The sequence below is a fragment of the Mesocricetus auratus genome, unplaced genomic scaffold, assembly GCF_017639785.1.
Source record: "Mesocricetus auratus isolate SY011 unplaced genomic scaffold, BCM_Maur_2.0 Super-Scaffold_100676, whole genome shotgun sequence".
Lineage (NCBI taxonomy): Eukaryota > Metazoa > Chordata > Mammalia > Rodentia > Cricetidae > Mesocricetus > Mesocricetus auratus.
In genome coordinates, this window is record NW_024429266.1 from 63,032,184 (window position 1) to 63,057,044 (window position 24,861).

General features: G+C 42.9%; 1 protein-coding gene across 4 annotated transcripts in view; it reads left to right on the plus strand.

The window, feature by feature from the left end:
- The window catches only part of Nckap5 (NCK associated protein 5), an 831,052-nt gene that overhangs the window by 743,765 nt on the left and 62,426 nt on the right, over positions 1-24,861 (plus strand). For all 4 annotated transcript variants that reach the window (XM_040738960.1, XM_040738961.1, XM_040738962.1 and 1 more), the window contains 2 exons: positions 16,495-16,809; positions 21,028-21,164. In XM_040738960.1, the coding sequence (XP_040594894.1) occupies positions 16,495-16,809; positions 21,028-21,164 (452 nt within the window). The remainder of the gene's footprint in view (positions 1-16,494; positions 16,810-21,027; positions 21,165-24,861) is intronic.

The following is a 24,861-nucleotide window of genomic DNA, read 5'->3' on the forward strand; positions in this document are numbered from 1 at the left end:
ATTAGACTTTTCAGAAAAAGAAATCCACAGATAACAGTTCCTAATTTTATTTTCTTCTGTCTTATATCAATCAGAAGTGGGATCATGAATTTCCACGTAGAATGACAAAAGCTTTAAAGGAATTTTAGAAACAAAAGAACGGAGAGAAGCATAGCTTCTTGGTAGCAGCATTTTTTTCAGGTGGGCTCTGTTTTGCTAGCGACAAGCAGAGACTCACGTGGCTCGCTTAAGGGAGTCTTCCTGACTCAGCATAAAAAAAAAACAAACAAACAACCCAACAAGGTTCTTTTTTTTATCATTTTTTATTTTAATTTTAAATAGCTTGTTTTACATGTCAACCCCAGTTCCCTCTCCCTCCCCTCCTCCCGCACTCCCCTTCCCCCCCTCCCTCCCACCCTATTGCCAAATCCTTCCACATAGGGGATATCTAGAGTCTGTCATTTTACTCTTGGTAGGGTCAAGGCACTCCCCTAAGAGTCCAGGCTGAGAGAGCATCTCTCTTTGTGCTATAGGCACATGAAGACAGTTTGTATACCAGGGATAGACACTGATCCACAGCTCAGGGCCCCATAGGTTGCCCAGGCCTTCTCACTGACACTCACATTTGGGGGGTCCAGATCAGTCCCATGCTGGCCTCCCCACTGTCGGTCTGGGGTCCAAGAGCACTCCGCTGTTCAGATCAGCTGTCTCTGCTGGTTTTGCCAGCCCATTCTTTGCCAATTTGCTCATCACTCCTCTCTCTCTGTCACTGGGTTCCTTGGGTTCAGTTCAGTGCTTAGTTGTGTGTTTGCCTCTGCTTCCATCAGTCACAGGATGAAGGCTCCCAGATGGTTATAGACATCAAGTTCATTATCAGGAATGGGCATTCGAGGTGGTCCCTCCACTATTGCTTAGCTTGCCAATTGATGTTATACCTTTAGATCACTCGAGGTCACTCTGGTGCCTGATCTGTCTTCGATCCTATGATTCCCTCTTCCCCCTATTCTACCCCCACCCCCTCAACTTCCTGTTCCCCCATGACCAACTCCCTTCCTCTTTACCCCCTCTATTCTTCCCAGGTCCCACTCCCCCCCACCCCTCGCCGTGTTCCCCATCAGAGGATCTTGTCTCCATCCTCTTCTCTTGGGTACTATGCATATATGCATATCTTTTAGGTTCTTTCCTGTTTCCCAGACTCTCTATCTGTGGAAGTGCAGACTGGCACTATCCTGATCCATATCTAGAATCCATATATGAGTGAGTACATACCATGTTTGTCTTTTTGCGACTGGGTTACCTCACTCAGGATGGTTTCTTCCAGTGCTATCCATTTCCCTGCGAATTTCAAGATTCCATTGTTTTTTTCTGCTGAGTAATACTCCATTGTGTAAATGTACCACATTTTCTCTATCCACTCTTCAGTTGAGGTGCATCTAGGTTGCTTCCAGGTTCTGGCTATTACAAACAATGTTGCTATGAACATAGTGGAGCAGATGCCCTTGTTGTATGAACCTGCCTCATTTGGATAAATGCCTAAGAGTGGAATTGCTGGGTCTAGTGGTAGATTAATTCCCATTTTCCTGAGGAATCTCCATACTGATTTCCAAAGAGGCTGTATGAGTCGGCATTCCCACCAGCAGTGGAGGAGTGTTCCTCTCTCTCCACATCCTCTCCAGCATAAATTGTCTTCGGTGTTTTTGATTCTAGCCATTCTGACAGGAGTAAGATGGTATCTCAGAGTTGTTTTGATTTGCATTTCCCTGATGGCTAAGGATGTTGAGCACTTTCTTAAGTGTCTCTTGGCCATTTTAGCCTCCTCTACTGAGAATTCTCTATTTAGCTCTGTACCCCACCTTTCAAGTGGATCCTTTGGTGTTTTGGAGACTTGTTTCTTGAGTTCTTTGTAAATTTTGGAGATTAGCCCTCTGTCAGATGTAGGGTTAGTGAATATCTTTTCCCATTCTGTGGCCTGCCTTTTTGTCTTTTTGACTGTGTCCTTTGCCTTACAGAAGCTTTTTAATTTCAGAAGGTCCCATTTGTTAATTGTCGATCTCAGTGCCTGTGCCACTGGTGTTATGTTTAGGAAGTGGTTTCCTGTACCAACTCGTTGAAGAGTATCTCCCACTTTCTCTTCTAAAAGTTTCAGTGTGGCTGGATGTATGTTGAGATCTTTGATCCATTTGGACTTAAGTTTTGTACAAGGCGATAAACATGGATCTATCTGCAGTCTTCTGCATACCACTACCCAGTTATGCCAGCACCATTTGTTGAAGATGCTTTCTTTTTTCCACTGTACAGTTTTAGCTTCTTTGTCAAAAATCAGGTGTTCATAGGTGTGTGGGTTAAAATTAGGGCTTCGATTCGGTTCCATTGGTCTACCTGCCTATTTTTGTGCCAATACCAAGCTGTTTTCAGGACTATAGCTCTATAATAGAGCTTGAAGTCAGGTATGGTGATGCCTCCTGAAGTTCCTTTATTGTATAGGGATGTTTTGGCTATCCTGGGCCTTTTGTTTTTCCATATAAAGTTGATTAATGTTCTTTCCAGGTCCTTGAAGAATAGTGATGGAATTTTGATAGGGATTGCATTGAATCTATAGACTGATTTTGGCAAGATTGCCATTTTTATTATGTTGATCCTACCAATCCAAGAGCATGGGAGATCTTTCCATTTTCTGGTATCTTCTTTGATTTCTTTCTTCAAAGACACAAAGTTCTTGATATACAGGTCTTTCACTTCCTTGGTTAACATTATCCCCAGATATTTGATGCTGTTTTTGGCTATTGTAAAAGGTGATGTTTCTCTGATTTCTTTCTCAGTCACTTCATCATCTGTATATACTAGGGCCACTGATTTTTTTGAGTTTACCTTGTATCCTGCCACATTGCTGAAGGTGTTTATCAGCTCTAGGAGTGACCTTGCGGAGTTTTTGGATCACTTATGTAAACTATCATATCATCTGCAAATAATGAAAGTTTGACTTCTTCTTTACCTATTTGTATCCCCTTTATCTCCTTTTGTTGTCTTATTGCTGTAGCTAGAACTTCAAGTACAATATTGAAGAGATATGGAGAGAGTGGACAGCCTTGTCTTGTTCCTGATTTTAGAGGAATTGCTTTGAGTTTCTCTCCATTTAGTTTGATGTTAGCTGTTGGTTTACTGTATATTGCTTTTATTATATTCAGGTACGTTCCTGTTATCCCTGATCTCTCTAGGACCTTTATCATGAAGGGGTGCTGGATTTTGTCAAAGGCTTTTTCAGCATCTAGTGAGATGATCATGTGGTTTTTCTTTCGCAGATTGTTAATATGGTGGATTACATTGATAGATTTTCTAATGTTGAACCATCCCTGCATTCCTGGAATGAAGCCTACTTGATCATGGTGGATGATTTTTCTGATGTGTTCTTGAATCCGGTTTGCAAGTATTTTATTGAGTATTTTTGCATCAATGTTCATGAGGGAAATTGGTCTATAGTTCTCTTTCTTAGTTGTGTCTTTGTGTGGCTTGGGTATCAAGGTAATTGTAGCCTCGTAGAAAGAGTTTGGCAGTGAGCCTCCTGCTTCTATTGTGTGGAATACTTTGACGAGTATTGGAATGAGCTCTTCTTTGAATTTCTGGTAGAATTCTGCACTGAAGCCATCTGGGCCTGGGCTTTTTTTGTTTGGGAGACTTTTGATGACTGCTTCTATTTCATTAGGGGTTATAGGTCTGTTTAGATTATTTATCTGTTCTTGATTTAGTTTTGGCAAGTGATATCTATCCAGGAAATTGTCCATTTCCTTTAAATTTTCAAATTTTGTGGAGTACAGATTTTCAAAGTATGCCCTGATGATTCTCTTGATTTCCTCAGAGTCCGTTGTTATGTCCCCTTTTTCATCCCTGATTTTGTTAATTAGCATGTTCTCTCTCTGTCTTTTGGTTAGTTTGGACAGAGGTTTGTCTATTTTGTTGATTTTCTCAAAGAACCAACTCTTTGTTTCATTGATTCTTCTCAGTGTTTTCCTGGTTTCTACTTGATTGATTTCAGCCCTCAATTTGATTATTTCCTGGCGTCTGCTCCTCCTGGGGGAGTTTGCTTCTTTTGTTCTAGAACATTCAGCTGTGCTATTAATTCTCTAGTATGACTGTTCTCCAGTTTTTTCATGTGGGCACTTAGTGTTATAAACTTTCCTCTCAGCACTGCTTTCAAAGTGTCCCATAAGTTTGTGTATGTTGTGTCTTCATTCTCATTGAAATCGAGGAAGTCTTTAATTTCTTTTTTTATTTGTTCCTTTACCCAGGGATGGTGCAATTGTGCATTGTTCAATCTCCATGAGTTTGTAGGGTTTCTGCGATTTGTGTTATTGTTGAATTCTAATGTTAATGCATGGTGGTCTGATAAGATGCAGGGAGTTATTCCAATTTTTTCGTATCTGTGGAGATTTGCTATGTTTCCTATTATGTGGTCAATTTTAGAGAAGGTTCCATGTGGTGCCGACAAGAAGGTATATCCCTTTGTATTTGGATGGAATGTTCTATAGATGTCTGTTAAACCCAGTTGGGTCATAACTTCTATTAATTCTTTTGTTTCTTTGTTAAGTTTCTGTCTGGAGGTCCTGTCTAGCGGTGAGAGCGGAGTGTTGAAGTCTCCTACTATTAGTGTGTGAGATTTTATGTGCATTTTGAGCTTTAGTAATGTTTCTTTCACGAATGTAGGTGCCTTTGTATTTGGGGCGTAGATGTTTAAAATCGAGACTTCGTCTTGACGTATTTTTCCTTTGATGAATATGAAGTGCCCTTCTTCATCTCTTTTGATTGATTTTAATTTGAAGTCTAATTTGTTAGATATTAGGATTGCTACGCCCGCTTGTTCTTGGGGCCGTTTGATTGGAAGATCTTTTCCCTGCCCTTTACTCTGAGATAACGTCTGTCTTTGTTGTTGAGATGTGTTTCTTGTATGCAGCAGAAGGAAGGGTTCTGTCTTCGTATCCATTCTGCTAGTCTGTGTCTTTTTATAGGCAAGTTGAGGCCGTTGACATTGAGGGATATTAATGACCATTGATTGGTGATCCTTGTTTGCGCTTGATTTATTGTTAGTTATTCTGTGTTGTTTCTCCTCCCTTTTTCTTTTAGTGTTTTGTAAAGTATGATTATATATTGCCTGTGTCTTTGTGAATGTAGTTATCTTCCTTGGCTCTAGGTTTTCCTTCTAGCATTTTCTGTAGAGCTGGATTCATGGATACGTATTGTTTAAATCTGGCTTTGTCATGGAATATTTTGTTTTCTCCATCTATGGTAATTGAGAGCTTTGCTGGATATAGTAGTCTGGGCTGGCATCCTTGTTCCCTTAGCGTTTGTAGGACATCTGACCAGGATCTTCTGGCTTTCATCGTTTCCATTGAGAAGTCAGGTGTAATTCAGATAGGTCTGCCTTTGTATGTTACTTGGCCTTTTTCTTTAGCTGCTCTTAATATTTTCTCTTTGCTCTGTAGGTTTGATGTTTTGATTATTATATGGCGAGGTGACTTCTTTTTCTGGTAAAGCCTATTTGGTGTTCTGTAAGATTCTTGTACTTTCATAGGCATATCTTTCTTTAGGTTAGGGAAGTTTTCTTCTATGATTTTGTTGAATATGTTTTCTGTACCTTTAAGTTGAAGTTCTTCACCTTCTTCTATACCTATTATTCTCAGGTTTGGCTTCTTCATGGTGTCCCATATTTCCTGGATATTTTGTGTTAAGGATTTGTTGGTTTTGAGATTTTCTTTGGTTGACGACTCTATATCCTCTAATGAGTCTTCAACACCTGAGATTCTCTCTTCTATATCTTGTATTCTATTGGTGATACTTGCATCTGTAGTTCCAGACCATTTACTGAGCTTTTCTATTTCCAGCATCCCTTCATTCTGTGTTTTCTTTATCGTTTCTATTTCAGCTTTCAATCCTTCAACTGTTGGAGCTGTTTCCTTAATTTTCTTGGTTGTTTTTTCTTGGTGCTCTTTAGATTCTTTGAGAGATTTGTTTATTTCTTGAATTTTTTCCCCCATTTCATGGATTTTTTTGTTTGTTTTTTCTTCTATTTCTTTAAGGGATTTCCTCGTTTCTTCTTTGAGGCTCTCCATCATCTTCATGAAATAATTTTTAAGGTCTGTCTCCTCTTCTTCATCTATGTAGTGCTTTTCGGGACTTGCTGGTGTTGGATCCCTGGATTCTGGTGGGGTCATGTTGGTGTTTCTATTGCTGAGTGATCTCTTATTCTGTCTTCTTCCCATCTCTTCTTCCAGTGGGTGCTGGTGGGGTCTTTCTGTCTCCACTGGTCTCCTTCCTTACTGTGGGCTGAAGCTGGGCTCCCTGGAGTTGGGGTCTTGGAGGGGCTGATCTCTTTCCTGTGTGGGCGGCTCTTCTGGATCCTGGGAGCGGCCCCGAAGATGGAGGGGGATGGGTGATGGGCGGGAGGTCCCAGCCGGAGACCCAATCTCACCTGAAGCTGGGCTTGCTGGGTTGGGGTCTTGGAGGGGCTGATCTCTTTCCTGTGTGGGTGGGTCTTCTGGATGCCGGGAGTAGCCCAGAAGATCGCGGGGGAGTGGGTGATGGGCGGGCGGTCCCCGCTGGAGACCCAATCTCACCTGAAGCTGGGCTCCCTGGGGTTGGGGTCTTGGAGGGGCTGATCTCTTTCCTGTGTGGGCGGCTCTTCTGGATGCCGGGAGCAGCCCAGAAGATCGTGGGGGGATCCCAACAAGGTTCTTTTAAGAGGCTCTGCTAATGATTGAAAGGTGTGTATGTACAGCTGGAAGTGTCAGGGACCACATCTCTAAGCTGGCAGCTTTTACTGGATGTCAGCATGGATTGAGGCTGTGGCTGGAATCATGCTTACACCCGCCATCTTGGAAAAACTGCAGTTTAAACAGCCGCTGTTTTAACAGATAAGACACGGGGCCAGAAAAATATAAAGATTTACAGTAAAGTCAGACTTTGATGAAGAAAAACCTCTAAAGGTGTACAGTGTGTTTAAAGATATATGTAAGATTGCGAGAGAAAAAAAAAAAGGAATAGTGGTAAATAAATAGAGAAGCCGGCTGTGGTGGCGCAAGCAGGTAGGATTTGCTGCAGAGGCAGAGGCAGGCGGATTTCCAAAGAGAAACCCTGTCTCAGAGAAAAATAAATAAAAGTGAAAGAAATACAATAATAATAGATAAATAATTCACGCAAAGATAGAAAATACACAGAGAGTCTGGATACTGTATGTTATTGTGTTTTTCAGTTTTTTGATTGCTCAGGAAGGAACAACTGCTAAAGTACACTTGATTATAAATGCTGCTGAATTAATTCAACTTATATCTTTTGAAAATGCCTTGACTAAGACAGGCATACTACTATAGCAAGACGTGAGGGCTTAGGAGCTGACCTCAGCATTTTTCAGTCCAAAGGGATGATAGTATAAAATTCAATCTTTACCTTTGCAAGGTCAAGAAATACACAAAGGCCATAGAGGTGGCTCAGCTGGTAAAATGTTATCTAAGCTAGCACGGGGGCCTGAGTTTGACGCTCATCACACATGTAGATGCTGGCCATCTCAGTACAAACCTGTAATCCCAGTGCTGTGGGACAGTTAGAAAGGTCTTTGGAGCTTGCTAGTCAGCCAGTCTAACCAAATTTGCAAACTTCAGGATTCAGTGAGAGACCTTGTCTCAAAAAGTAACATGGAAAGAGAATGAAAAAGACACTTGGGGGTAATCTCTGGCCTATTTTCCCCCATTTACATACATGCATGCACATACCTCCACACATAAACACATACACTCACAAAAGAAATAGTAAAATCAATAGAGATTCAGGGTTGTATAGCAAATCTGAAAATAGCCACCCACACAACTATGTCAGAAGCCATTCCTCAGTAGCAAGAAGGAATACACTTTAAGGGAGTTTTATTGTATATATAAATGCAAGAAAGAGTTCTGAGTGCAAGGCCTATATGGGCATTGGGAACACACTTCTAACATTTTTTTAGTTAGATTGTGGCATCCTACCACAAAATCATTTATGTGATGCTACTGCCCATGAATATTGGGTTGGAAGGGTATTGACCCAGCTTCAGGTGGTCTTTTTGTATGTGTGTTCAAAATAATGTTCCCTTCATCTTTACAAAGGGCTTTCATGCTCTACTTTTTTTCCTTTAGATTTTTGATATAAATTGTACCCTTTGAGTGCATGTATTAGCACATGCATTGCACTGTATGTGTTTTGAGATCAGAGGAATTTTGGGGGCATCAGTTCTCCCCAGGTCAGGTGTCTCCTGTTGTTTCTTCTGCCTTGTGTACTCCAGGGGCTTCTGAGTGTAGCTGATCCTTGGGCTTCTGAGTGATTCTCCTGTCACTGTCCCCCATCTCACAGTAGGAGTCCTGGAGTTGTAGATGTGCTCTTTGTACAGGGCTTGTTGCATGTTCCATGGATCACATTCAGACCATCAGGCTTTCACTACAAACACTTACTTGCTGAGCCATCTTACTGGCCCTTCTTTTTAGTGTTTTATTTCCTCTTAATGGTCTACTTTTTTGCTTATACTCACTCCCTGTATGATAGTGAGCCTAATTCCCAACATCTGGTGTTTTTCATGCCAAAGAAAACTAATAGGATCACAAAACAAATTCACATTCTCATATACATTCTACAAACCTCAGCAGGCTAAAACCTGCTTGAACTCAAAGACTGAGGGGGATTCTCATGCATCTGAAGCCATCACATTGAACTTCACATTCTAGAAGGTCGTCTTTATGCCACAGCAAAAAGTTACCAAACGATTGGAGAGAAATCATCAGTTTAATCATTTTTTTTTCTGTACTGCCTGACAAAACTGTGAGGCAAATTTAAAACAAATAACCTACAGTTAATGGATAGGGTTTTGGCAGCTGGCTTGGATTTTTTCTTAAGTTTATTTCAGCCAGGCAGATGAAGAGAGGGATGTGCAAATAAAGAAATCTGTGTTCCCATCTGTGGTTTAAGTTTTTATTGCCAATACCACACCATATAGCTTGAAGATGTGTACAAACCTGGAGATGGCATTTACCAAGACTTATTTACATGACCACTCGGGTTATACCCAGGTTAGAAAAGTGTGCCAATTAATAGGATGACCTGAGAATTGAACACCCACAAATCACTCTTTCTGATGTTGATTTGTGATGGATTTTCATTGTGTATTTGGATGAGGATGTGTGTGTGTGTGTGTGTGTGTGTGTGTCTGTGCACAGAAACTAAGAAATCAACCTTAGCTGTCATTCTCAAGTGTTGTCCTCCTTGTTTATTTGAAGAGGGTCCCTGGCTGTTCTGGAGTTCACCAGTTGAGCTAGGCTGGCTGCTCAGCAAATGCCAGGGCACCCCCTTCTCCACCGTCACAGCACCACCCCACCTGGCCTTCAGCTAAGGGCTTTATAGATAAGCAGAAGTTTCCAACGTGAAAAAGAGATATTCAAATTTCATGTTTTCTGTTTTCCTGGGGTCTCTTGGGGCTATAGAGAGACAATTATTAGTAATGTAATTCATTTGAATCCACAGGTGACTGGTTCCCTGCACTGAATCATAGCCTGGCCTCCTTATGTAAGATACAAACTCCATCATGCTTCCTCAGGCTCGGGAAATGCAGGCGTCATCCTCAGAAAGTTTTCGACTTAAAGACTGAGGAGACAGCTCAATCTGTATGTGTTCCCCTTATATCATAAGGACCAGAGTGCAGTCTCTAGAACTGATGTTTAAAACGAAAAGCCAGGCATGGTGGCACAGGCTTGTGATCCCAGGTCTGGAGAGACAGAGATACGTAGATTCCTGGGGCTCGCTGACCAGGCAGCCTAGATATTGTTGAGCTCTGGGCTAGTGGGAGACCCTGTCTCAAAGCCAAACCAAACCAAATGAACAGAACCAAGATGAGTGTCACCCGAGGAACAGCAGCCAAGATTGTCCTCTGACAACAACCTGTACACACAAGCACTTTCACATTGAACATGCATATATACAGAACATGCACACAAATAACATGCATACATATATACACATAGCAAAATATTCTGATTTTGGAGTTTTTCTGATTTTGAATTTTCAGGGAATCATCTAAAAGGCTATGCGAATATGGAAAAAAATCTGAAGCACTTTTGGTCCCAAGCTGTTTGGGCAAGGGATCTCAGGACACAGTGACAGGCCACTGACTACATATAATGTGAGCTAACTTTCAGTTGTTCTAGGTAATATCCCAAGTCTATACTAAAGGCGATGCCAGAAACATCATTTGTTTGGGTTTTTTTAAATGACTGTGGGGATACTGGCTCCAAAATGGATTTCTCAAGAAAATGGTCCCTCCCTTTTATGTACAAGACAGATTTCCACTACAGGTGCTTTGCTCCCTATTCACTAATTGCTCCCTAATACTTCCAATGAACTCATTTTCAAGGTTATAGTTACCAAAAAGTAATTGCTTAAGACTGGTTCCTTGGTTAAAAGCACCGGCTGTCCTTCCAGAGGATCAGGGTTCAATTCCCAGCACCCACATTGCATCTCACAGCTGTCTGTTAACTCCAGTTCCAGGGGATCCTTCACCCTTATGCAAACATACATGCAGGCAAAACACCAATGCACACAAAATAAATCAGTTTTTCAAAAGAGCATATTTTTTAAAAAATAAAAAAGACTGGTTGTTTAGTACAATGTGCCCAGCTGCTGTGGTGTCACACTGGCTTCAAAGATGATAGCTTAGTAGCTTAGTTTGCTTCGGATGCCCTGACTATATGGTTGTTAAGAATCTACAGGAGGCTCTGTCCCTGCCTGCCTGCAGCTGCTAATGGAGACTTACTGAGCACTGTCGATTCATGAGCTCTCCCCCAGACTGATGGAAAGAAATGAAATCTGATTATGAAAAAAAAAAAAGCCAAGCAGGCCTGCAAATCCAGTCCTTCTACTTGCGGGGCATGGACTCCTGTTGCATTCTCCTGAGTCACCTTGTTTATTCATTTGCATGTTTGCTTATTGAGTGTGTGTGTGTGTGTGTATGTTATATGTAATGTCAGTGTGGTTTGTGAATGTGTGCATGTGTGTATGTGCATACTTGTGTGTGTGAATACCAGAGGTTGACAATGGATATCTACCTCCATTGCCTTCTACCTTATTTTTTGATATCAGGTCTCTCAATGAGCCTGGAGCTCACCAGTTAGTCTAGCTGACTAGTGAACTCCAGGGATCCTCCTGACTCCACCCTCCCAGCCCTCTACCACCCACCACACCCAGATTTTCACCAAGTTCAGATCTTCATGCTTACCTGCAGGCGCTACTGAATGAAGTGTCTCCCCGGCCCACAAGTGGGGATTTTGTAACTCATGCCTGTAGTTAACAGTTTAAGAACTGCCATAGGAAACATTTCTGGAAAACTTTCCTCCACACCACAGTCCCACAGGAGACCTCTGCTGACTGCCCCTGAGCTGCTGTTGACCTTTCCAATAAGGTCACTTCCTTCACTCCTGAAGTCTGTGCCAGATGACAGGACTAACCTGAATCATTTCAAAGAGGTCCTTGCTGAAATGCCCTATCTTGTTTTGAGAAACAAAAACACATCCATCCCTTTGTGAACCAGACACTCCCACGTGTTCACTGTGTCGGGAAAAGAAGATTCTGAATCTGTTCCTTTGTAAGATTCCTCCTTGTCCTGTGCTGAGCAACCTCAGTGCATCCCAGACGTGCTGAGATCAAAAGTGCTCAAGAGATCCATTTCCTGAGGACTGGGGTTTTTCTCAAAGAGTCACCTGGTTTTTGTCCTAACCTCAGCGTTGAAATGACTGGGCTAAGTCATCCCATGAGACTTCTGGGGGTTATGGTGGTGACAGGTGTAAGAGCTTGCATTTAGAGAGCAATAGGAGACAAATGGGGCAGTGGGAATAGGAGAGAGGACCAGCCAAGGCCAGAGATGTAATTGATGACCTTGAAGGACTGCAGCCTGCTGGTACATTGAATGACCCAACCCTTGAACTCATTAGCCAGACACCTTTGGCAGCCACATTCACAAATACAGATATGAACTTGACATCTGTCTAGGGCAAGACCAAGTTAACTCATTGGTGATTCCATGCAGGTTTGATCCTGTGAACTTTGTTCTTGCTACAGCCATTTAATTATTTTATGAGTTCTTATAATTCTCTGAGAGGGGAAAAATAGCTGGCCTCAGAAGTACAGTATCCGACACTTTTTCAAGTTACAACATTTTTGTGAACTGCAGGAAACTAATAGTGCTTTAAAGAAACTACAGAAAGATGTATCAGCACTTTCAATACAATCGTGGCTTCCCAAGGTGGATGCATTCTGAAGGAATTTGCTTGAGGGTGAAACTCTGGCATCTGCCTGAGCCCTTATCCACAGCTCATTTCAGATGTTCTTACAAATGACGCCTTCACATCCTCCACGATTGGAGTCTGGGAATTCCAGAAATTAAAAAGAAGAAGTTGTTAATAGCAAGTGGGTTCTGAGTTTGTCTGTGCACATAGTCCTCAGAGAACTTAGGCATTCAAAGAGTCCCATTTGCAGTTGTGGTATAGCAATACTGTGTGCTTAACGGGAAAGGAAATAAGGGACGGATGCCAGTAAATTCCAGATGGAATGCACCAGACAGCATTCCATCACTCTTTTGTTTGAGACCTCAAGTTGGTCCTCTGTTCTACTGTCCACAACTGCTACTAGGTTTTCGTTAGATATCTAGCAGAAATATTCAGGCTGAAGGGGTGGGGGTTGCTGAAAAGAAAGCTAAGAGTTCCCCTTTGTGGTGTCTGTGTTCATGTACGTGTGAGAGCACATATTACATAAACATGTGGAGGTCAGAGTTTGCTTGCAGATATATTCCTCAGTTTCTCTCTATGCTATCATTTTTATTTTGTGTATGAGTGTTTTCCCTGCTTGCATGTCTGTGAACCATGTGTGGACCTTATGCCAGTAGAGGTCAGGCGAGAGTGTCCCATCTCTTGGAACTGGAGCTACAGACAGTTGTGAGCTACCATGTGGGTGATGGGAATTGAACCGGAGCCACAAGTGCTCTTAACCACTGAGTCCCTATATTTTTAATAGCAAACCTGGTGCTCACCAGTTTGACTCAGTGGGCTGGCCAACCAGCCTTTGGGATAAACACAAATTAAGACAACCAGAATTTTTTATGGAAATAAGGAAGGTAGGGAAGGGCAGGAGAGAGGGAGGGAGGGACAGACAGACAGATGGATGACAGGTGGGTGGACAGATGGATGAGTTGATGGGCAGACAGACTGCTGGCAATATCTTCTCATACAGAGAGCCCATCATCTCTCCCAGCAATCATGGAGTCTCCGTAACTGGAGAGAAAATAGAAATGATGGAGGTTACTGTTCTAATCAAGGCAACTTACACAAGGAAGCATTTCATTGGGGAATGCTCATGGTCTCAGAGGGTGAGTCCCTCCATGCGACCATGATGGTAGAGAGCCTGACAGCAGGCAGGGAGGCAGGCATGGTGCTGGAGCAGTAGCTGATGCTTTACAACCTGATCCACAGGCAGCAAGCAGAGAGAAGGAGTGAGATAAGGCCTAATGTGGGCTTTTGAAGTCTGGAAGCACACCCAAACTGACACACCACCTCCTCTTCCTAAGCCTCCCTAACAGCCCACCAACTGGAAGTCAAACATTCTCATTGAGACCACCACAGTGGATTATCTGTAAGGATAGTTGAAAGCAAAGCTGACCAGGTGGAGACTTTGAAATGCACAAAACTAAAATTCATCCCTTCTGATCCTGGGAGGGAAAATGACCCCGCAGAGCCCAGCCATGGGAGTCAGGGACCCTACAACCCATAGCTGTACCAGATCCCATGCCATGGGGGGGGGGGAAGATGGGAGCTGCACTCTGCTCCATTCCAAGTATCCAAGTATTCCAAGTATTCAAGACAGAAGCTCCTCTTCATGCAGGAGCTCTGCTTCTATGTTAGGTACTTCTCTGATGCTGTAATAAACTGTCATGACCAAGGCAACGTGCAGAAGGAAGGGTTTACTTTGGGCTCACAGTTCTAGAGAGATAAAAGGCCATCGTGGTAACCAGGCAGTGCAGCAAGTGACAGGCGTGGCAGCAGGGGCAGAGAGCCGAGAGCTCACATCTCAACGACAGAGTTAAAGCAGAGAGTGGCCTGGAAGTGGGAGAAGACAGCTAATGCTCGAAGCTGCCCCACTGTGTACTCCCCCCAACAAGGCTCCACCTCCCAAAGATGCTGCTACCTCCCAAAATGGCATCACCAGCTGAGAACCAACTGTCGGAATTCCTGGGTCTATGGAGGATATTTCTTAGTGAAATCACCACAGCTTCCAAGTACTTCCAAAAAGGGACTAAAATTTCCAGGTCCCAGAGAATCCACCCTCCTCCTTCTCCCTCCCCCCCCATATTAGAAAAAATTCAAGATTCTCGCTACTGCTTACAGCGGAGAGGTTTAAGGAGGAGTGGGGGGTGATGGGCATATTGGGGTTTGGGTACGAACTGATGGTGAAATGAGATCGTGTGTGGCACTGATACGCTATTTGCCTCTCAGGTAATGGGCACACTGAGCATTTGACCCGTGCTACCATTTATTACCCCGTCCCTTTTCTGTCCTGCAGTATGACAGGTACTGTTCTAAGTTCCAGAGATTAGTGAGAGACCCAGTGGTAATACTGGTGGTAGCCTGCAGGGAACTGGAGCCCACGCTTGTGCTGAGACTCTCCACTCAGTCAGCAGCCGTGCCACAAGCCGCAGTTCCGTAAAGCACTGGAGACATGGTAGCCAGTAAAAATGAAGATTATGCCATAGCTGTTCAACCCCCGCAAGTCCAAAGCAGTGCTGAGCTCTATCTCTTACCCACTTCTAGACTCGCAAGACCCTCATAAGATGACAAGGAAATTTCATTCGGAGATTTTATTGTATGGGCAGAAACTCTACATGACAACCAGAATTTGAAGGCTATCTCATTAGCTTTTATAAAAAACATTTCCATCTTAGAAATTAAATAAGAAGCAAATTTTGTCAGATAATTCCACATAAACTTTTTCTGAAGATGAAATATAATTTATTCAATTTATCATATATGTGGTAAAATCAGCTTAATTTATTCTAGAAAATACTGGGCTGTCTAGAAGGAATGAAAAATCCACAGGGTGGGACTGGGGAGATGTCTTAGTCAGGACAGTGCTGTCCCATGCAAGCATGAGGGTCTGAGTTTGATCCCCCAGAACCTGTGTGAAAAGTCAGGAGTGGATGGAGTCAGCACCTGTAAACCCAAACTGAGGAAGAACAGCCCACAGGCCTGCTAGGCTAGCTGAATGGATGAGCCTTAATTCAGTGACACACCGTGTCCCAAAAAGTGAAGTGAAGGGGGCTGGAGAGATGGTTCATCAGTGAAGATCACCTTCTGCCCTTCAGAGGACTCAGCCTTGGTTTCCAGCACCTCCATGACAGCTTATAACTCCAGTTCCTGGGGAATACAATGCCCTCTTCTGACCTTCAAGGGTACTACACTCATAGTGTGTGTACATACATTCAGACAAAAACAGTAATACAAATAAAATAAAAATGTAAGGTGGAACATGATTGAGAAAAGCACCAGACATTGACCTCTGACCTTTACCACACACTCACACACATAGGAATGCATACAAGGACTGTGATGACTTTTGTCACTGCATAAAATAATTTAAGGACAGAGTTCCCTAGCCCTTCTTTAAAAGGTGTCTGTCACACACATATCACATGGTCATCAGTGCTTTGACCCCTGAGTACATTTGGAATAACCTGTCCTCACTATCCACTTTAGAGGCCAGGGAATGAGTCAGCCATTGAGTGGTGATAATTCATGCAAGAGACACACCATCCACTGCTTCAGGACATCACTCAGGTCTGTTATGTGTGCTCATTACTCACTTTATTCCAGTTATTAAACTTCGCCTAACTGAAGCCCTATGAGCCCCAGACTGAAATAAAGATAATCAGAAATAATCGTTGGTCTCTAATGAGGATTCCTTTTTCTCTCGTCACTCTAGAGAACCATCTCGTGCATATGGCAACTCTGGCCACCCATAATGAACCAACCTTCTTACCTCATGATGTGAAGGATATACTTTACTATTCAGTGATACCTCAGCCTCATACATATCACTGGATATTTAGCACAGCTGTTTTCCAGATGTGTATCATTTTCTTCTGTGTTAGTATTGTTATCGTTATCATGGTGTGTTTGTATTCACAGTGTTGGGAGAGGGAGGCATTATGCCATAATGGGCACATGGAGGGCAAAGAAAAACTCTGTGGAGTTGTTTTTCTCTCCTTCCACCTATCTGCGGGTACACGCAGGTCACCAGGCTTCCACGACAAGTCCATGGCTTCTGCAGCTGAGCCATCTCACTGGTCCTTTGTCTAAATTCCTCCCTCTGGGTGTCTTCTTTCCTCCAGATGACGTCTAAATAACAACCGTCCATTTTTCTTTTTCTGTCAGCCCTCTCTTAATTTTTCTCTGTGTTTCTCTATATTAGAATCAAGCTGCCAGATGAGAACGCTGGACAGTGGGATTGGAACCTTCCCTCTCCCGGACTCAGGAACCCGCTCAATGGGACGATACATACACCAGCCAGACTCCCCGGAGGACACTGAACCCCTCCCACCTCTGCAGCCAGCCTCTTCCATAACTTCCTCTGCCAGAGCCCAAACCCTTGAACGTGAAGTGCCTTCCTCCACAGACAGCCAGAGCTCCTCAGGCTCCACTGTCATCCATTCCATATCTGACCCCAGCATGATGGCCAGAGGGATTCAAGCTCTGCAGAGCCACCTTCCCAAGCCCACCTCCTCAGGTAAAGCGCTGCCATCTACTTTCCAGTGAAATTGTTGCCAACATAATAGCATGTTTGCTGATGAATATGTAAAACTACCCGGTAGGAGGCAAGTCACATGGTTACCTCTGCTCCACTGAAATGCAAGTTATTGAAATCTCTGTATACCCTCAACCAGAAAGTGTAACAACACATGTAAGATCTTATTGGGCTGGGGAGATGGCTCAGTGGATAAAGTGGTGATGTTTGCAAACACAGTAACTCTAGTTCAATTCCTAGAACCCATGCAAAAAGCATGTAATCTGTAATCCCAGTGCTGCAGAGTTAGAGAAAGGCCATTCCCTGGGGCTTGCTGACCAGCAAGTCTAGACAAACAGCAAACACCAAGACATGAGAGATTCAATACAAGATACCTGAAGAGCAGCACCCAAGATTTCTATCTGTTCTCCACACAGCAGAACACACACACACACACACACACACACACACACACACACGCACGCACGCACGCACGCACGCACGCACGCAAGCACGTACACATTCATAGATATACTCACATGCACTAATTAACAAAATGACATTATCAAAATTAGTGTTATGTCAAGGAGTGAGCATTCATAAAAGGAAGTAGCACACTAATAGATGGCTCATAAATTGATTAAAATATGCAATATATTCATGGGATTTATCCTTAAAAAAACTCCACATAAGACTTATTTAATATAGGGGTTGGAGAGATGGCTCAGCTGTTAAAAGTGTGTACTACTCTTGAAGAGGACCTGGGTTCAATTCCCAGAAACTTCATCGGGCAGCTCACAACTACCTGTAACTCCAGCTCTAGGGGATCCAATACCCTCTATGGCCCCTGCAGATACTGCTGTCATGTGCACATGCCTGTATGGAGACACATCTATACACATAGCTAAAAATAAAGAAATCTTTTAAAAATGGATACATTGACTATAGATCAATTTAGCCCCAACATGCCGGTGTAAGTGGAATGTTGTGAGCCTCTAGCCTAGAACTATTAAGACTTCTGACATATTTCTCTCTCATTAATGTACGCTTGCACGCTACTGAACCGCAAAGACTTAGTTTGATTGATCAGCAGCAGGTTGTGTGTTGACTGAAGAGGAAAGTGGCTCGCCTTCCCTTCGAGACCTGCCTGAAATCAATGGAAAGAAGCTTCTATGAGTAAAGACAAGGCCAAGCTAAGGGTCAAAGTTTATTTTTCATTGTTCCCTCGATTAAAAATATTTATTGCAGACCAGGATGATGCTCAACAATTCTTAACATGTGTGGTTGTGGCTCTGACAAGATGGGCATAAGCCCACCACTCTAAAACAATGCTTTTGTTTACGGCTAGAAGACTGGAAAGGAGCCACACATGAAGGTGATCCTATACATTCCTGAGACTTTGGAAGAGAAGGCTGTTAATTAAAAATGTTTGAATGGATGGATCATTCTGTTCCTGTGACTAAAGTCTTCACACAGAGACAGCAATGGCCAAGGGGCCTCATCAGGACTCTCGCTCCTTCCTAACCAAGGTTACATTTTTAAAGGCCATAATGCATATTATTTTTGAAGTAAGTGCAGTGTTAATTAATGGCACAGCCTCCAGAGCTTCAGGGGCGAAATCTTAGTTATAGATTATGTGCTCTATGCCTGAATAGTCGCATGTGTGACCTCAATTCGGCAGCGGGCTGCCGAGTAGACTCCATGATTAAACACTGTCATTATAACAGATTGAATAGAAACCACAAGCTTTGAATTGCTTCATAAGAAGGGGACAGGAAGGGGATTGTTCTGATCTTGCCACTTATATTCACTGCATCCAAATCCCAAGAGTTGTGTCTTAATTAAATTGTCATAAAGAGTTGTAAAAAAGGTAGTATATGGGAGACAGTGGTGAGCAGACAGGAGGCCATCTTGGGGTCACCCACCCTGAAGTCTCCCATCCATGACACCCATAGAAGCAGGGCTGCCTTCTGATGCTTTTCTCAGTGACCATTTGTTAGGTGAAAAATTATGTAATGCAGACGTTTTGGGAACAAAAGGAAAACGGGATTCCATTTCTTTCCTTGCCAACAGCCACTTCCTGTGTGATTTGTACAGTTGATTCCATTTCCCTCCTTCCCAACAGCCACTTTCTGTGTGATTTACAGTTGGATGTGGCCTTTCTCTTATCCCCAAGCATGGCGTCCTCTGAACACGTCTCCCAGTGTTGGTAAAAGCATAGCTGCCCTATTGTCTCCTGAGCAAACTGCTATGGAGGGCTGTGTGGCATGTTCTATTAATAATTAGGGTGTTTTAAAACTTATTTTTAAAAGTTTTCATGCAAGTGTATATTATACGTTGTGTCTACATTTCTTCCTATTCCCTCCCCTCGCTGTCCTTGTCCTTCTCTCTCCTACCAGTCGCCTTTGGCCCCCTAACACTTTCCCTTCTACTTTTGTGTTATCTGTAAATATATAATTTTGTGTATCTGTATAAAATAAAACAACTACACACAAGAGAAACTATACAATATTTGTCTTTCTGAGATTGCCACAATGTGCTTAATATTTATTTCTGGTTGCATTGTTCTACTGGAATTTCCTCCCTTTCATTCTTCTTACGTATGTTTTCATTGGATTTTCCATGTATATGTCTTTTTGTGTGTGGATGTATGTGTATCCATCTATATCTATGCATATATATGCCACAGTAGGACACTGACTTACAGAACACCTTCCTTCATCATCTAAAAGAAGAGTCACCATTAGGATCCTTCAGCTGCAGCAACAAACAAATGAGAAACATGTTCATCTTCACCAGCCATCAGAGAATTGCAAGTCAAAACTCATAAAAATTCTATCCTACCAAAGTTAGAATAAATGTTATTAAGAAAACAAGTAGTAACAAATGCTGATGGGGATGTCGACCAAAGTGAACCCATATACACTGCTAGTGGGAATCTGGACAGTCCACCTACTCTATAAGTCAGCGTAGAGATTCCTCAAAACTAATAAATCTTCCATGTGACCCAAAGGACTCAGAACCAAGACATCACAGAGATCCCTGTGCATCCATCCTCACTCAGCACTAATCACAAGGGCTAAGTTATGGAACCAGCCTAGGTTTCCATCAACAGCGAAATGGAAAAAGAAAATGTGGTTTGTATACACAATGGAAATTTGTTCACTTACAATGAAGAATGAAGTCGTGTCATCTGCAGGAAAATGCATGCAACTGTAAATGGGCATACTAAGAGAATGACACACATGCCCAAAAGGCAAATAACGTATGTTTCTTCTGACTTTTATGTAAACACATAGGAGTGGGGGGAGGATGAAAGTAGAAGTAAAACTGTGTAGGGGCACAAAGGGAACTAACAGGAATGAGGGGAGGCTGGAAAAGTTTGGTAGGGACATACAAGGAAGAATATGTTTAGCATGTAATACATATATGCACAAAGCTTTAAAAAAAACATCAAAGGGAAACAAGGATCCACTGCCCAATGATGTTTAGGAAAGGCTGAAAAATTGTATCCTTTCCGTGGAGATTCTCGCAGGATCTACTATTAGTCCTCTGAATTAGTTCTCTTCTCGTTGCTGTGATAAAATACCCAAACTAAGCTTAAGAGAGAAAGGGTTCATTTCGGTTCCCAGTTCCAAGGAGATGCAGCCCATCACAGTGGGGAGCACAACTGTTGGGAGGGAAAGCATGACAACAAGAGCAGGAGGACAGACAGCTGGTCACATGGCATTCACATTCAGGAAACAGCAAACAGGAAGTGAGACCAGGCAACGAAGTGTCAAGGTCTCTTCCAGGTGACCCACTTCCTCTAGGGAGGCACAACCCTTTCCTTCTGAAACAGCACTACCAGCCAGATGTGGGAGCCTGTGGGGACCATTTCACATGTAAACCACCAAAATGTATTCATTATTTGACAGATAGCCTTACTGTTTCCTGATAGTTTGCTTGCTGAACCCTTTTAATGTGAAAAGCCTTAACCTGTTTCTAAAGATGACAGGTCCCAGGGCAATATACTTTAGGTCTCCTCCATAGATATGTCTACACAGTTATGTAAATATTTGGGCAACACAGACTCAAATAGGGAACAGAATGGTGGGGGACCCAACTTTCCCCATATTCGGACCTTCATATTATTTTTAAATATCTCCCTTCCTCCTTCCTAAATTTGTCAAAGGTCAGTGAAAGGTCTGTTTTTTATTTAATGTGCCTTTTTTCATCTAGGAAAAACCAGTTTCCAAAAGCAGAAGGAAGCAGAGTCAAAGACCCAGACTGGCCCATCATTTGAGTATGCGGAGGATGCAGTGGCGCACGAGCCCCTTTCAGGATGGAGGGGTGAAGATGCTGCCACTGAGACCCAGGTAAGGGGGCACCATCTACCTGTCTGTCCGGATTGCAAAGTCTGAGCTCCTTACACACTGTAGAGACAGATTTAATTTTAAATCAAGACTTGCATTGGTTTGCCAAGTCTGTATTGGTTACTTTTCTCATCTCTGTGATAAAATACCTGGCAGATATAATATAAAGGAGAATCAGTTCATTTCGGCTGAGTTTCCAGGGACTTCAGTCCACGGTAGGAGGAGGATAGAGTGGAATCACTTCTTTCCAAGGCAGCAGAAGCTTACAGCTACAACTTCTTCACCTGGTTGCAGCTCTGAGGCAGAGGGAGCTAGGCTGAAACCAGAGCTGGCCTGCATCTTCAAATATCCACACACATAGCCCCGTGATTCGCCTCCATTTTCTAGGCTCTACCACCGAAATACTCCATAACCACCTACTGTATTTTTCATCTCAATTTCTGTGACAAATACCCCAACAAAGAGGGTTTCTTTGGTCTACATTTCCAGATCATAGACCATGCTTGCAGGGAAGTCAAGGCAGGAACTTAAACTTTACTATATCTGTAGTCAGGAGCAAAGAGAATAAAAGTCTGGACCCGCACTTCCTTGCATCTCTTCTCTTACACCGTTCAGGAATCCCTGCCTAGGGAATGCTGCTCCCCACAATAAACTGAGTCTTCTTATACCAAATGAACAATGAAGGCATTCTTCCACAGATGGGCTTGTTTTCAATAATCCCTCTCCTCATGGAGACTCTCTCCTCGTGTAATCATGTGTCTGTCAAGTTCAGCTAAAATTAACCAGTATACCCCTCAAAATACCAACTGGGGGTGTGGTCACATGGGGTGCAATCCACATCCAGTTCACAACAACATAGAAACTTTCATCCGTGTCTCAACCTGTACTCCTAATTAACATTAAATTGGAAGATTATACAGCTAGCAATTGCTTACTTCTTAAAGGCCATATTCCATTTGGGGACAGAAAGAAAAGGTATAAATGGGGTGGGCAAATACTGTTCTTTTAACCCAAGGTTCTATGTGATCGGACCACGTGAACTGCTTTTCTCGTGACCCTTAAGAAACAAGGAACAAGACTGTAAGGTTCAGATCAAAGAGAGATTCTAATGTTCTAGAAACTGGACACATGGGGCCATGACTCTCCATTGCATCATTAAGATGTTTCTGGAGACCCAGGATATATGCAGAGAAAAGCAGACAGCAGACCACAGTGTGTTAAGAGTTCATCTGTGAGGAAGTGCTGACTGAAAGATCTTATGTAGCCAAGACCAGCCTTGAATTTATTATAGTTGAGGAAAACCCTGAACTCTTTCTCTTGCTCTCTCTACCTCCTGAGTGCTGGGATTACAGGAGTGCACCACCACACCTGGTTCACATGGCACTGGGGATGGAACCCAGAGTTTTGTGAACACTAATTAAGCACTCTGCCAGCTGAGGTACATCCCCAGCCCTAAATATACATGATCTTAAATATTTTTGGAAATTATTATTCATCATTTCCCCCCTCTCTTTCTTCCCTCCCAAACCTTTCCAGGTACCCATCCATGCTCTCTTTCAAATCATGGCCACTTTTTCTTTAATTGCTGTTAATTATGGTGTGTGTGTGTGTGTGTGTGTGTGTGTGTCCATCTGTGTACTCATAAATATTCCAATATACATACATATAAGTAACATTATACAGACTGATCAGGTTGTATTTATGTATTTAGGAATATGCATACTTTAAGTACAGAGAGAGAATGGTTTTCCTATTGCCAATCCTGCTTCGAAAAGAAAGCTAGCTAGGGAGGTTGAACTTCACAAGCATGCTGTTCATAGCGGTACAAGCAACCAACCTAGCCACACGCCCAGCCTGGCAGCTTGCTTCCTTGCATCATGTCAAATGTAGCAAAACACACCTCCTCCCTAGAGCCCTGCCTCCTTGCTCATAAAGCCCTGGAGTAAACACGCATCTTTTCTTTTAAAATTGGTTTCTTTTGCTTGACTGAGAAATGTTAAGTGTCCACTTGTTAGCAGAGTCTGCCCACAGATGCAGAATTCAGGGACTGAGTAGGTGGCCCAGTGGGTGAAGGAGCAGAGAAGTCATTTTGTAGCTTTGTTTCCACAGAGCTACCCACTCTTATTTGCCAGCTGAGAAAAAGAAATGTTCTCTCCCCACCTGCACAGTCAGAGTCTTGGGCACTGATGACTGCAGGTGCAGAGGAGATAGGAAGAGGTCAAGTCTGGGGCTCAGTGTAAGACGAGGGAAGGACTGTAGAGGGACAGCAGGAAAGCCAGGCCCCTGCATGCAAAGGCAAGAGGAAGAGCATCTCAACTCTGCTGGAGCTCCTGTATCAGTGGAATAAAAGCAAATACGCTCTTGAACCATCAATAACCTACAAAAGACAGACACAATATTGGGCATGTCAACATTCCTTCATGGAGGAGGGGGAGGTAGGTCATGAGGCCCCACCCCTGTCTGATGATCTGTAGGAAGGTAATACTTGCTGGAGAAAGGAGTAATATTTTTTCAGTGGGGTAGCCAGTGGTAAAAGGACCATTCCAGTAAATAACCCACCACCAATACTCCTGTAGATAACCCCTCATCCATCTCCTGCAGACATCCCCTCCGCCATGCATCTCTTAGTAACCCCTGACTCAGGCATGTGTAAGAAACTCTAGTTAACATCAATAGATGTGGGGGAGACTCTAGTAGAAGGGATCAGCAGGAGTGAGAAGTGGCAATAGAGGGTAATGGGGGTGAATATGGTCAAATTATATACATGTATGAAAATGCCAAGATGAAGCCAGTTATATTAGGTAGTATATGCTAATAAAAGAAAGCAAAATATGCTGCCAGCTTAGGCAAAAAAAATCCAAATTGTATCTCCTTGGTTCTCTATAGAGAGCTGCCCTGCCTCCCAGGCTCCCCTTTTCCAATGAAAATTCCAACAGTGTCCTTGGCTCTTCATTGTCTTACCCCATTTTGGCCATTCCAATGTCCTGATAGCTTCCCTCCTACATATGTCTCAGATCTGCCTCGTATTCACCTCCTCTGCCCCTAGCACAGTCCTATTTCTCAGCTGGGCTATATGGCCCCATTGCCTCCCCCATGGCTCAATCAGTTCATTATCTACATGACCACCAATGCACTCTCCCCCAAATGCAGTATCCCATGGCATGGTCCCATTGCTTAAAGCTTTCCAGTACATAGTCATTATTCACAAAGTCCTGTCACCCAGGACACGTGACCTCCAGACTCGTCAGCCTGCACATATTGAATGCATATGCCTTGTTGTATGGCAGTCATACCACAATGAAGTCAATTCTTTGGTTTTAGATTTTCATACGTGTATATATATTATGCTGAGCTTATTTCCCCTACACTCCCCTTATTTACCCCACCCTTTGTTCCCTAGTCACTTTCATACCATGTATACGTACATGATTTTATATTTTTATATAAAATCTGAGAACTTCAACTAAGAGGAAATGCATGATATTTGTCTTCCTAAGAACAGCTTTATGACCTAGTGTGATTATCTCTAGATGCATCCATTTCCCTACAAATGTCATGACTTCCTTCTTTTTATAGCTAAGAAAAATTCCATCACGTGTGTACACCACAGTATCCACTCCTCTTTTGTTGGAATCTGAGATTGATGGTATAACTTAGCTCTAGTGAATCATATTACAGTAAACACCGATGCCTATGTATC